Genomic DNA, 14,351 nt, shown 5'->3' on the forward strand with positions numbered 1-14,351 from the left:
GGGGGGGCGGGGTGGACACAGATCCTAAGTAAATGCTGAAAAGAGAAAATGTTAAAACGTTAATGTTAGTCAATGTTAAAATGTTACAGAAGGAAATGAAACAGGGTAACAGGACTGGGTGACTTCAGATAGAGTGGTCAGGAGGGCTCTTCGAGAAGGTGACGCTTGAACAGAGACTCTGCACCTTTGTAACCCCAGGGCCTAGCGCGCGGTACCTGTTCAATAAGGCTCGTTATGCTGGGAGGCGAGGAGAGAAGGGAGCAGCTTGACTCATCTCTTGTACGTGGCTCATAAGCTCCTCCCTTCTCCCCTTTACTCTCCATTTTCCACAGCTAATTTAGGGCAGGTCACCTGGTTATTGCAGCAACCCCCTCACCGTCCTTTGCCCCTTCCTGGTAAATCTCACCAGCTCCGCCAGACCCCTGATCCCCTCCATTAGGGCCTCAAATCAGTGATCTCGCTGACGGGCAAAGCCAGTCGCTACCCTCTCTTGCTTACCACCTTTTTGGGCCTCCCTTTTCTTTCATGCTGAAACATACTGCTCAGTGGGCCGTTTCTGTCCCTGTGCGGTCCTGTCTCCGCCACTCCCAGCCTCACCTCTCCCTGCTTCTTCTACCTTTTACGCCGGACGGCGTGAGCATCTGTCTTTCTGCCCAGGCCGTCCCTTTGGTCTGACGTGCCCTCCTCTCCTTAGCTCACTCGGCCCTGTGCACCCTGCAGCACCCAGTCTCCCCCAATATCCCTCCCCCCCCAGTCTCTGTGCTGTCATCATCGTCTGCTCACTGCTGTGTCTTCTCTACTAGACGAAGGGTTCCTCGAGGACAGGGATCGAGCCTTTGACACTGTCCTAGACTCTCACATAGTACCTGGCAAGTCCTCAGAGGACAGCCATTGAACAAAAATCAACTATTGCCCTTTTTCTTGTCAAGAAAGGTGCTGGTAAGACCACATTCGTCTGTCTTCTGCTGCTTCCTGAGTCACAGGACAGGTACCAGCTGCTGGTTAAAGAAATCCCCTGGGCTCTCTCGGCACCCTGCCTGCATTTCTCTCTGCCGGCAAGAGAACTTACCATCTTCCTTTACGTCTAAGGCACATATCTTAAGTTTCAATGTTTCTGAAATTAGAGTGTGTTTTACAATTGATGTGTAAATTAAATTTGTTTTCCCTTCCCGCGAAAGCTGTTTCAGTAGATAGTTCATTTTATAACTGATGGTGTCTTAGAACTGAGGGAAGATGAAACTGGAAGAATCAAGTCCTTTATATAGCTAGGAGAAAGGATCGGAATGCTGGCTAGGCCATCGTAGCTCGCCCACAATCTACAATGGTTGATAGGCATTTCTGGGCATTGGGGAACACACTGAAAATCTCTTGACTCTCATTCTTATTTTCAGAAAGCCTGGTGATATAACTGAGCCTCCTTTCAAATTCCAGCTGGAATCCTCAGTGATCCTAACCGAACGGAAAAGATGCCAATCTCTCCGACTTTGTGGGAGGGCGAGAAGGAGAGGTGGCAACAGGCTGCGTCAAACGCCCAGTACCAAGGGGAGCTGTTTTGCGAGATGCGTGTTCCTTAGGGTCCCCTGCTGGGACTCACCTGGAGGGGCCTTGCTCACCACCACCTCCCCGTGTTTAGCACAGGGCTGGCGCCCACCGTCAACACCTCCGCTGAGTATATTTTGAATTTCGTGGATTGGGGTCGAGTCAATCTATTTCCTCCCTTCTCTGTTCCATTCTGGAAATGGGAGGAGCACGACGAAGAAGGGAAGGTAGCTGTTTTCTAAGCCTCACAACAACCCGAGGGGCAGGCACCCTTATCTCCATAAGTAGATGGTGCAAATGAGGTGAGTTAACTAGCTCAAGGTCACACAGCTTATAAGCAAGAAGCCAGAAGTCAAAGGTCAAATCTTTTTAACTGGACTAACAAGGTTCTACCTTTGGGTCCTAACTGCTTCTGCATCCCCCTCCTCACACCACCCCACATCATGCCCCCACTGCATCCCGCCTCCAGCTCTGTTCTCCACCCCTGGCCTCCCAACACTTGTCTCCTTCTCTTCCTCACTGATCTCTGCTCTGGCCGCCCTTCAACCTGGAATGTTCTTTCATAACGTACTCTCTTCACCTAGTTAACTCCTACTTATCCTTCCGATATCCATTCACATTCAGATATCCGAGGACGGCTTCTTTGAATAGGTGCGATTTTAATATTATAAACTCACAGTCCCATGTGGCTCCCCTTGAGAGCACTTATCAGAGTAGCAATTTATGTATACATAGGGGAATTTTCTTGAAGTACGGTCTCTGCGGGCGGTGACCCTGAAGGGTGCTACTGCCCATTATGACCCCAAGCTCTGACCCAGAGCCTGGCACTTGGCAAGGGGCTCATCAAAGATTCAGCAGCTGAAATAAGTGAGTGAAGAAATAGTTTGATCTGTGGCTGTGAACTAACCTGGAAACTTAAAGTGCCGATTTCATTTGAACATTATGGGTTTTGGGCCCAAATACTTAGTCAAGGCTGAAAGGAGCTATCGAATTTTGAAAAAATTAAGAAAACCTCTTGCATGATCAGTCTGGATGTATATCTCCTCCTCCCCCACTGACCTGAAAGCGAACACTCATGGGAATCTCTCCCCGAGGAGTTCTGTGACAGACGCTCTGGATGATGTGGAGGCAGAAAAACATGGCCAGAATCTATTTAGAGGATGTTCACCCCCCCAGCACTTCCTTCTCAGGCATTTATTTTCTCTCCGAACACTTTTTTTATTATCTTTATTATTGTCCCTTGTGTGTTGAGCCCCCCTCCCCCTCCTCCTCGTCTTTCTCTCTCTCCTTCCTCCGTGTCGAGTTCATTATTTTTCAGAATGTCAAAAGAATGATGCCTTCGCCACCACTGCTGACCGTATGTCATTTAAAGAGCGATCCTTTGACAATAGGAAGGGACCACCATTTCTGAATGCCCATCCCGTAGCAGGCAGTGGTTGTTTGTTCATTCACTAGCGAAGGTGGGTTGATGTCTTGCACTGTCATAGTTGCTGTGGCTACAGCAATGAACAAAACAGACAAAAATCCCTGCCTTTGTGGAGCTGACAGTCTAGTGGTGGAGACAGACAACAAATATCATGAGTAAATTACGTAGTGTGCCAGAAGGTGATAAGTACTCTGTAAAAAAACAAAACAGAGGAGGAGGATGTATGAGGGGAAGCGGGTGGGGGTTGTTGACTGCAATTTCCAACAAGGGGCTCAGGGGAGAGGGGGTGACAGACATCCATTCCTTGGGTTCCTAAACCACCAGCCACCCTGTGAGAAGGCTGTTACGCCCCATTTTTACAGAAAGGGAAACCGAGACTTGGGGAGCTTAAATGATTTGCCCCAAATCACAGCTCCTAAGACTGCAGGGTTTGAATTAAACACAGGCCTGCGTGGCTGCAGAATCCTTTCAACTGCACCACATATCACAAAGCTTCGTCTGAAAACTTCATGAGTTCTAGGGAACACGAATTTGCCATTTCTGAAAAATGCTCGCGAACGTAGAACCGTGGATAGTTTACACTGAGGACACTTCCAAGATGAAAGGGCAAAACGAAAGAGGCACATTGTGGGTCTGGCCTGGAGTTGAGTGCTGCATTTCCTCAGCCTCATGGGAGTGAGGGGACTGGGGGCAGAGCTGTCACCCTGCAAGGTGCAGGGCAGCTGGACGTCTGGGAGTCAGATTGGTTAGAACTCAGGTTTCTTGACATGCTCAGGCTGGCACCCAGTGGGGGATGCTCAGTGGGAAGCAGACAGGATAGAGCCCAATGCTAGCTGTGGACATAAGTTCAAAAACACAGTAGGCCAGGGGCTGTGCACGGAGTTCGCTAGAGGCTTACAGGATGGAAACAAGAGGCCTGGATTCAAGTTCTGGTCCTGCCACTCTCTGCCCATGGGCCATGGTGTGTGCTGTCACACAGTGTGACTCATTCTGATCACCTGGAAAGGGAGGCAGGCTGGGACTTCGTAGAGCTTGCTCCCGTTCCAGGGTAAGAACGGCTGGGGATGCTGGACTTCGTGCTATGAAAAACGGCTGAGCAGAACGCAAGACCTTGGGGTGTGTTTCCGGGGTCCTAGAAATTGGTGGGGAAGTTTGGTAAAGCATGGAAGATTCTGGGGAGGCTAGCTAGGGATGGTCCAGAATGCCTGCTTTCTGCCCAAAGTGTCTATTCTGGTGAGTATTAAGATCAAACTGGCTTTTAATATACTTTAAAAGCAGAAAAGGGAAGAAAATCAATCGGTTCCTTTTTTCCTTCCCTGCAGAGGCTGAGTGTATTGATAATTTTTCTTTAGCCAATTAGGAGCTGTGCAACCCAAATGACTGACTCTTTTTGAATTCTCTTATTTTGTAATAATGAATTCATGACTCATTATTATTCTTAAAAAAAAAAAAAAGAAGTTCCAAGAAGAACAAACAAATCAGCCTGATTTCCTCATCCCTTTCTCTGTCACTTGATTGTCACAGTCACATGTCCTTATGTTTGAATTAATATCAATAATTTTAAGAACTTCTGAGTCAATCCATTGATGAATATTTTTATGTACCTCCTGTGTGCAAAGTACCTAAAGAGAGTCAGATTATCTTGGGAATTATGCAGTGTGATACATACACAGCGCGAAGGCCCATTTGTAACTTCCATACTCAGCTTACCCACCCTGAAAGGCAAGAGTGTCCGGCAAACGCGGTTGGCTTTCCTAAAACACGAGACATATACCTTCCTTCTGCAGAACAAGACAGCCATGGCTGAATCGAGCACGGAGCACTCACCACCTTGCAGGCCTAGCAAAGGCTACGCAATTATGAACTTGGAAAAGACAGTTCAGGAAAATCGAGACACTGCTCGTTCAAAGAGATCAGGGATGTAGAATGGACGGCAGAGCTGCCGCGAGCAAGCAGCATGCGGAGGGGGTGACAGGAGCAGCCGTGGATGGAAGAGGAGTTCAGAAATTCCGCAGAGGAGATTCAGCAGTCTGAACAGAGAGAGAGATTTCTGCTCTGCCTCGCAGCGAAGAGAGGGGCGAGAGAGAGAGAGAGAGAAAGGAGGGCGCGTTTCTGCCACAGACCACGCAGTACCACCTGCTTTCTGCTCAGCCTCAGCAGGGCTGGAAACCCCCTGGGGGAGAGACGTGGAGCCGGATGGAGGGCAGGAAGGCTCAGGAGAGAATAAACACAAAGAGCGAATTTCTTGCTGCCCCTGGAGACAGTGATTTCTTCTGCGACAACAGAGGTTAATATCCTGAGCAGCGAGCTCCTGCGCGGCCCGCAGACGCCTGGCTTGGAACAAGCTGTTTTATTGTCCTGTGATAGGTTTTATTGAACTCTATCCTGAATGGGCCAATTCCCCTCTCCATTCAGATGCTCTTAATGCAGGCTTCGTGAAAAGTTTACAAACTTCTGTCACTCTTCACCTACCTGTATCCGTGTGCACACTGTCGCCCACCCGCTCAATCCCACTAAGGACACCAGCCTGCTAGGGGTTTCAAGTTCACGCACAGAGACACCGCTGTTATCAACTCCGCGGAAGGCACAAAAGAATAAAGGTGGTAGTTTTCCCTGGATTCCCTTCCCCTCCCGCTGTGTCCACTCCTAACAGGTGGGCCCGTCCCTTCTCGTCCCTCAGCAGACTAATTCATTTCCAAAACAGCGAGAGACGCAAGAAAATATTTCGCGGTTCTTATTTTCATCAAGAAGTGAACGACGACGACAAAAATCATCTCGGGAGACAAAAAGCCCCAGCGAAAGCCAGAGAGCAGAAGAGATCAAGAGACAGGGTTGTGTTCCCTCTGAAGTCATTAGCAGCCTCTTAGGGAGAAGACTCGTTTGCAACTTCTCAGGTACGGGCACAATAAAGAGGTGATGGGGATCTTTTTTGAAAGTCCAATTTCTCACATTAAAAAAACATAGGTTGGGGGAACGGACACACGGAGAACTTTATTTCCATGAAGAACAACGCCTGTTTTAAATGCTCAGAAAAGCAAGCACACGAACGCCCCACGACACCCGTCTGTGCCCACCTTCAGAAACAAGTGGACTGATAATCCTGGGAAATCAGCGCAGTCTTTGAAAATAAGTAGCTTAAAATCTTCCAACTGTTTCTCAAGTGGCCAAGGGCCAACTTCCTAAGGGGGTCCTGGGCCTGCGAAGCCCCACATGGACCGAGGCTTTGGAAATTAAAGGCCAGGTTGACCGGGGGCCATGAATACCCACCCTTCCTGCCTGGGCCTTGGCTACAAGTGAATGCAGAATACCAGTTCTGGAAGGGGCCTGGCCCAGCTCTCCCCTCACTGCATGGAGGCCCCAGGCCTGGGGAGAGGGGCCCAACCCCACAGCTCCCGTGTGTATCACACAACCCTAAGGAAGTGTTGCAACTCTAACCTTTTTAGGGATGATTCAGGGAGAGAGAGGGCGTGTGGCTTGGAGAGGAAGTTAGAGGGGACAAGCAGCATGTTTGGAGATGTGGACCCCAATCAGACGGACTTTCAGTGAAAATACTGAAGACTTTTAATGCACAAGTGGTCCAAAGCTCCCTCTAGTCCTCTTGCCTTCTGGGAATTATTAAATGTTTAAAAGATCATACTATTAAGAATTTGCTAATATAACCCTCATAAAAAAGTATATGTATACCACGTCACCAGTTTTGGGGTATATTTCTCCTAAAAGAATGTCCTGTCTTTTCTCTGCTCTCTTGGCCACATATCTCCATCCATCTAACTAAGATCTAAAGAAAGCAAATTGCTACTGTAATCATTTTCCTAAAGCAGCCCTCATTCACTTTGCTTTTTTTCTCTTTTGGAATAAAAGTCTGCCATAAATGTTTAATTAAATGGAAGTCTTTTCGTTGTTAATGACTAGCTGCATGAAAGGCTCTTCATTTTTTTTTTTTTAAAGGAGGGGTGTGTTTAAAACAGTCCCTATTAATTTCAGGATATTGATTCTCTGGCTGGAGAAGAGCATATAGTATTCAGCATAGAGCTGCTCTGCAGACTATGTTCAAGGCAGCGGTTTGGATTGAGAAAGGGCACCAAATGCAGTATGCGTCAAATAGACCATTGCTCAATGAAGTCACTTAGCTATTCAAAACATGTTCAGCCATCACTCAACCGTTTGCACCAAGAATGTTGGGAGGTGGGCATGGAATTGGTGTCCTTTCCCAGACACAAACACTTCTCAAAGAGTGGCTTTTGCTCAGTTTGGGTTAGACCCTGGGGCCACATCAGTTTCTCCCTCTCCTGTCTGTTTCTCTCTTCTCTCTCACATCTCCTGGCTTCAACTCCCTGCATCACCATCCCATGTTGAGCTTAACAAACAATCCTGCAGTCCCTGCTTCCTGATGCTGCCTCCAACGGCCTCCGGTATTAGTTCATATCAGAAGCAAAGCACATAAGCCTTCTCTCCACATGGAAACATGTATCTCTCTGTGCACATCTTTCTATGGTTGGCTGTAGCTTATACACACAGACATATGTAGCCATTCAAATACAGTCCCACCTATTAAAGTCTGTTGCTAAATGCAGGTTGTATGACCTGCAGGAGTTTTTTTTTTTCAGTGTTTATTAGTGTGTCTCAGAAGCACATGCCTTCATCCGAACCCTGATCTCCCAGCCTTTACCCTCTGCCCACAGCACATGCACCGGCACGCATGTCCCAATGACCCTGCAAGATCCAGGCAAACAGTTGACACCCCCACCCCACTGCTCCCCTGTCCCCCCCCCAACCTCCCCATGCCCTCACCTCCCTCCCGGCCTCCCAGCACAATGTCTGACTCTCGAGCTGGCTGCAATGCTGACTCTACTCGCTTCTGGATAACAGACATGTCACTCTGCGTGGAAGCGAACTGGTTCTCAGCCTAACCCGCAAGTGAATTGCTGTTTATTAGAACTTGGGCTTGTTTCCTGTGAGAGACGTATGTATTTTTAGACTTTGTAAACGTTAACACACACACAAACACACACAGTCAGTTGCCTCCAACGATACGTGAGGCTCATAGACATTACGAAATGCTCTTGAACTCAGCTCGAAATCCTGGAATAATTAGGATTTACCAAATAAGGATTCTTAGAAACAACAGAATTTTTTTTTTTTTTAAATGAGATTTGCAGATGATGATGTGTCTGGGACTTTTGGAGAGTAAGGAGAGGAGGGGGGAAAGGAAGAGCATTTTTGAATTCTTCACTATGAAAAGAGGAACAGTGTTGAGAGAGACAGTCCCCCCCACCACCACCCCCATAGATGGCCAGTCTACATCAAACGGCAAATCCCAATGATTCCGAAGCCGGCCGAGCACACTTGACTTTTAAAGACAGTCTCTGGTTGTTTTCATCACATCACAGATTATTCCAGGGAAGAGGTTTAGGGGAAGGGGGGTGATGGAGGTTTGAGAGTTGAGTATGGTTTTTGCTTATTGATTTCTTTTCCTCCGAAACTAACCCAAGCACCCTTGATCTGTGGTGGAAGAGTGAAGTAAGAAAATGGTGGAATGTAAAGGGGACTTATCTGGAGGAGGGTGGGGAGGGGGAGTGAGAAGGGGAGGGGTGGGGTGAAGAGAAGGAGGAGATGGGAAATCAAATACCTTCTAGGCAGCAGGTTCTCCATAATCCAGAATGGGTCATAACTTCCTCGTTCTTTTTGCTGGTTTCATTCTCACTGACACTTTTGGTCTTGCAAACCCCTCTGGAGTAGAGCCAATAGTCGGTTCCCACAGCTATGGTCATCAGACTGAAGGCAGCGAAAGCACCAACGGTGGTTAAAAGCATTTGAACACCTCGATCAAACAGCCCCATAATTCTTCATTATATAAACACCCAACCGACTTCTGGTTCTCGGGAGAGTGTGTGTGAGGGTGCAAGTACTAAAGCAAAAATAAAAATAAAAAATAATAATAAAAATAATTCCACTACTAATATAATGAATATATGTGTGAATAGAGAGTGTGGAGAGGTATAAAAAAAGGGAGGTAAGGAAGCTCACGAAAAAAGTGTAAATTATAAAGACCACACGGGAAGAGAGGCTTGCCTTTTGAGATCAGAAACTGTTCCAGTTGCAGTGGTTTTTTTGTAAAAAAAAAAAAGAAAAGAAAAGAAAAGAAAAAAGAAAAAAAGAAAGAAAAAATAAATAAAAGACACCCCCCACCCTCCCCCCAAGTGAGATGCCTTAATCTCTTTTCCTAAAATTCTGGTCTCCAGTTTCCATATGTGATAGCTAATTTGGAGATGGCTTCCACAGTGAACCAGGGAACAGCCGCATTCTCAACACAGTCTCTCATGGTCGGGACCTAGACAGTTAGAGATTGTAAAAGCCGAGATGCAACCTTCCGTCTTCGTTCTCGGCTCTGCGGCCTGCGCCATGAAAATCCTTTGCTTCGCCAGTTCTCTTCCTTGGGGGGTCTCGAGCGCTTTCGTTTCAGACCAGACTTCCCAGTATTCTGTAAGCCCTTGCTCTCAGCTGAACAGGTGCGGGGGTCTCGCCTTCCATGGTTTTGCCCCAGCAGCGGCAGCGGCGGCAGCAGCAGGGCGGGCAGGCGCAGCGGCGGCGGCAGGACGAGCAGCGGCGGCGGTTATTGTTGTTGGTGGCGGGGGTAGTGTTGGCGAAGTGGGGGAGGGAAGGGGTTTCTCCGGGAGAATCGAGGCGGGTTTCCCTCCCCCTATCTGCAAAGCTCCTGGAAACAAGGGAGCCGGCGTCTTGCTGCAGGATGGGCCGCCCGCCTGCCCCCCTCCTCCCTGCCGGCCCGGCCCCCGGCGGAGGCGCTCCCACCTACTGCATTACCGGGTGGTGCTGAACTGGACAGCTCCCTGCGCGGCCCGCTCCGCGCGCGCCCGGGCTCGCAGGGCGGCCCGCCAGAGTCCTTCCTCCCCTCGCGGGCAACGAGGCTAGGGCAGAGCGGGGGCTGCTTCTCCTCTTTTACCCCTCTCCCCAAATCCTAAAATGAGCGCTCTCCTGGGCTCCAGAGCTTAGAGGAAGGCGTAGCTTGAGATAGCGCTCTCTCTCTCTCTCTACCTCTCCCCCATTCCCTCCCCCCTTGGTGTTTCTTCCAGCTCAGCCTCCTTCTCATTCCATCTCTACGTGCCCAGAGCTTCAAACACAACCCTCCCATCACAATCAGAGGGGCGCAAAACTTCAGCCGTTTCTCTGCCTGGAAGCGGTGAAAACAAAACCTGGATGGGTAATTACAAACACGGTCTCTATGTGTTTTTTAAATCATCGCTTTCACTTTGCTGTTGGGGGATTTGTTTTATTTCATCGGCACGTTAGCTGCGTCTCCTTTTGGTTGTTCCTTTCTCATCTCTTTGTCTCTCTCTGGCTAAGAGGGGGTGTGCTGTGCACTCCGTGTGTGTCTCTCTGTAGTTTACCGTGAAATTCCGAATCTTGATCCTACAAGCAGACATTTTGGAAAAATTATTCATGGAAAAGGTGCGGAGGGTGACTGGTGGCTGGGGCTTCGACAGCGATTTTTCATCTCAAGGATACATATGTTTGCAGGGAGAGTGGGTGAAATGTGAATCTTTCTTAAGTTTCCTATGTCATTCATAAACTGGATCGGAAGAGGTAAAAATCTCCCTGCTGTGAACACACCAAAGCACGTCATAACACGTCTCTTCCACAGCAGAATCGTTATCTTGGGTTAATGACAGCGTCCCCTCTTGTTTCTATATGTACGATTTTTCCTTAACATGAACCCTGTAAAAAGAAGCACATCCAATTCCTACTGCGACGGGCTACATTTTTCTCTGATCGGCTTCCTAGTTAGGTGAGTGAGAGCACATGAAGCATGATGGGGGTGCGCTGTTTTTAATTTTGAGGGGAGGAGCCTAAAGAGAGCTGCGAGTCTGATGGGTCAGTTGGGGGTTAGAGATGTTGCAATGTCAGAACTCAGTCATTCCGTACTTTCTTCTCTCTGCCTCTATTTTTGTCTTAAGATGGTTTGCTCAAGAATTTCTCAGTGATCGGGCGATGTGCAAAGAGTATTAAATGACTGAATTAAAATGAGACTTTCTTTGGTTTTGCCTAACTTCTTTCTCTCAGCTCAGAGTCAGTCTGCAGGCATGGCCAGTGCATTCTTCTTAGTGTAGAAAAACTACCTGTTTCTCCGCCCCGTGTAAAACTTCCTTCTCTCATTCTCTGTTCCCTTCTCAGAAGGAAAAGACTCCTATATGGGGAGAATACAGTGCTCCTGGCACCTGGAGAGGGTCCTGGTGTCTGGAGAGCAGAAAAAAGATTTCAGCAACCTCTGGTAAGGTAGCTTTAGGGTGTAGGAGGAGCTACATATGCAGACTGAGAGATTCTCCAGGTTGGTTTCTTGTCCATGGGAATGGAAATGGGGATGAGGGAGGAACAGACCTGTGGATCCTACCTATCGGAGAACCTAGCAAGTTCAGCTAGTGATTCAGGTGGGTGATTTTCTGGGCTCCTGTCCTTGAGGAAAAAGTGAGGCGCAAGCAGGAAGCCCTCTTAGATGGGCTAAGCCTTAAGCTGGGCTTGAGAAGCTTGCCCTCACTTCACTCTGGTCACCTTGGTTGCCTTTGACCTGTCCTAGAAGTCCCTTAAGACTGGAGATCGAGACCTCTTACCATCTCCCCACCCCTTTCACACCAACCCCTGAATCTTTTGCCCAAACAAAAGCAGTAACAGAGGCTCAGAAGCTTCTGTTTGTCCACAGAAGCTGCTAACGTCTTAGCCACTAGCAGCGGCTGCAGCTTTAGCAGCATTTGGCTCATCTTCTGGCCGTATAATAATTGAGAAAAGGAAAGGAAGTTGGGGAGGTAGGTAAAAGCTTCCAGGCTGCCAGCATGGAGAGGAAGAGACTTCTGGAGACAGAACACTCCTGAGGGCACAGCTTGGCTCTTAGTAACTGCGTGACTACACACAGATTCATTCCCTAGAGCCTCAGTTTCACAATGTGTAAAATGGGCACCTTAGCACCTGCCTCTTTTTTTCTGAAGTTATTCCCAGCCACTCTCTGCTTTTTCCTGCTGCCACCCTGCTCAGCCTCTGCCACCCCATTTGTAGCGCTTCAGTGTGCGTGGGTCATCTCTCCCACTGGCTTTTGAGCCCTTTGAAGTCAATAGCTGTGTCTTATTCACAATTATACCTTTGGGACTTAGTGCAGGGCTTGATACATAGTAGGTGCTTGATAAAAAAAAATGACTGAGTGATTATAGTGAAGATTAAATGGTATAAGACAGGTGAAGTACCCGGCACATAGTAGGTACTCAATAAATATGGGTTTCCTCTTTCTCCTCCGCCCCACATTTATGTCCAGATTGGTCTCCCGCTTCTTCTTCCATCTAACTCAAGTACCACTCCCCTTCCCCCTTCCCGACCTAGCTCTGCTCCTTAGGTTTCTTCTGCAGACCAAGCAAGGCCACCTGGGAAGAGCTGGCTTGCTGCAAGCCCCATCGGATGGTCTGGATCCACCAGGCACACATACTTAGCAGCTGCTGAATGGATGCTGTTAGGGGAGCAGCATTGTGTGCCCGCGGTTGGTTACTTGGTAAGGGCTTAGAGGAAATTAGCTAAAATGCCACAGGCCTATTTTGAGCTCCCTTCTTTGAGGCAGTGGAAATAACATGAGATTTGGGAGCAGCAAACTTGGCCTTGAAGCACAGGGCTGACATTTCCTCATTGTTTGACCTTGTGCAGTCACTTAACTTCTCTGGAGATCTCTCTTCATCTGTCAAGGGGGACCACGGGTAGGAGCCTTACGATGTGGTTGTTAGTATTACATGTTAGTAGCAGTGACAACAGCTAATGTTGTCAGCTAATGTTGTCATTGCTGATCTAAGCCGAATCCCATCATTATTCCCATTTTACAGATGAAGAAACTGAGTCACATAATTTTTTTTAAGTGTCTGGCCTAAGGTTGCCCAGTTAGTGAGTGGCAGAGCTGGGAGTCTAATCCAGCTGCCCAGCTTAAGAGCCTTCATCCTCACCACCACCGTGCCTTGACCCCAGTTATGAGCTTTCTGAATAAGGATGTTACACCAAGGCTATTTACGTCTCATCCACAGATTTGGCAAGCATTCAGCGAATAACTTCTAGGTGTCAGGCCTTTTCACACTGATTCTCACACTTACCTTTCCAAGAACCCTGCAAATGCATATCACTGTCTTATCCTATAGGTGAATAAACAGAGGCTCAGAGAGGTCATGTATCAAGTCTCAAGGTCATACATTGAGTTAAGTGGAGTGACAGAAATTTGAATATTTTACAATGCTTCAAGTTCTCCTTTGAGTTCCAAGTCCCATAGTTTCTTCATGTGTTCATTTATTCGTTCAACAGATTGAGCACCTACTATGTGTCAGATACGATGCAAATTCCTGAGGATATTGAGCAAGACAGACATGGTCCCTTCCTCCACAGACCTGAAGACAAGCAGCAGGAGGAGTAAGGAGTACCCTTCAAAATGAGGTGAGGGAACCACAGAGCAAGGAGACTAAACCCAAACCAAAGGGTGAGGGACATCCTCCTGGATGACAGACATTTAAACTGAGCTGTAGGAATGAGAGTCAGCGAGACCAGGATCGGATGAGTGAGTGGAGAGGAGCCGAGAAGGGGAAGAGCATTGATGCTGAGGGAATAGCACATGCAAAGCTTCAGAAGTGTGCACCCATGGGAATGATGTCTGCTGCACACCAGGCACTGTGCTGAGGTACTCAGGGTGCAGATAAAATTAAAATACCAAAATCAGAGAGACTGACTAAGAGACAGCCAATCCAGGGTAGTGAGACCCAGCCGGGGAAAGTCTGGGGTGTCTGGCATTCCCCACTGTGTGCTCCCACAGCCTCGCACTCCTTTTCCCGTGGCACGTCTTCCTGTGTTTTGGAACTGCTGTTTAATGTCTGGCACATAGTATGTCCACAATACATATTTGATGAGTGAATGAATAGATGAACGAGTAAAATGAAGACACGCGCTGTGCAGGAAGCATTTATTTCTGTCTTGCAGTGTTTCCGAAGGCTTTGCTTTAGTGACAAGCTCAGCCTCAAAGGCCGGGAGAAAAGGTCAGAATTGGTCAAGGAAGAGAGGAGGACATTGCAAGCAGAGAAACAGCACATACAAATGCAAAAGGTCTCGAGCCATTTGAGAAATGCAAAAAGTCCCAAGGCGATTGGTATGACTGATGGGGATAGACAGGGTGTCTGGGGCTGAATCCAGAGAGACTGCCGTGACCGGGATGATGGGCCATTCATTGGCATCACTGTCCTGGTGGCCTTTGCCCAGGCAGAAGCAGTGAAGTGGGAAAAGAACAGGTTGTAGAGTCAGGTGGGCCTGGGTTTGAACTCCAGCTCCACTGCTTCCTCTCTGTATGACCTTAGACTGATTTGACCTC

General features: G+C 48.1%; 1 protein-coding gene across 1 annotated transcript in view; it reads right to left on the bottom strand.

Moving 5' to 3' along the window:
* Positions 1–9,108, bottom strand: part of CACNG2 (calcium voltage-gated channel auxiliary subunit gamma 2) — a 106,440-nt gene extending 97,332 nt beyond the window's left edge. Inside the window, exon 1 of the mRNA XM_011387374.1 lies at positions 8,595–9,108. Coding sequence (XP_011385676.1) covers positions 8,595–8,805 — 211 coding nt within the window. The 5' untranslated portion in view covers positions 8,806–9,108. The remainder of the gene's footprint in view (positions 1–8,594) is intronic.
* Between the last annotated feature and the right edge of the window lie 5,243 nt (positions 9,109–14,351).

This window comes from Pteropus vampyrus, unplaced genomic scaffold, assembly GCF_000151845.1.
Source record: "Pteropus vampyrus isolate Shadow unplaced genomic scaffold, Pvam_2.0 Scaffold16, whole genome shotgun sequence".
In the NCBI taxonomy this organism is placed as follows: Eukaryota; Metazoa; Chordata; class Mammalia; order Chiroptera; family Pteropodidae; genus Pteropus; species Pteropus vampyrus.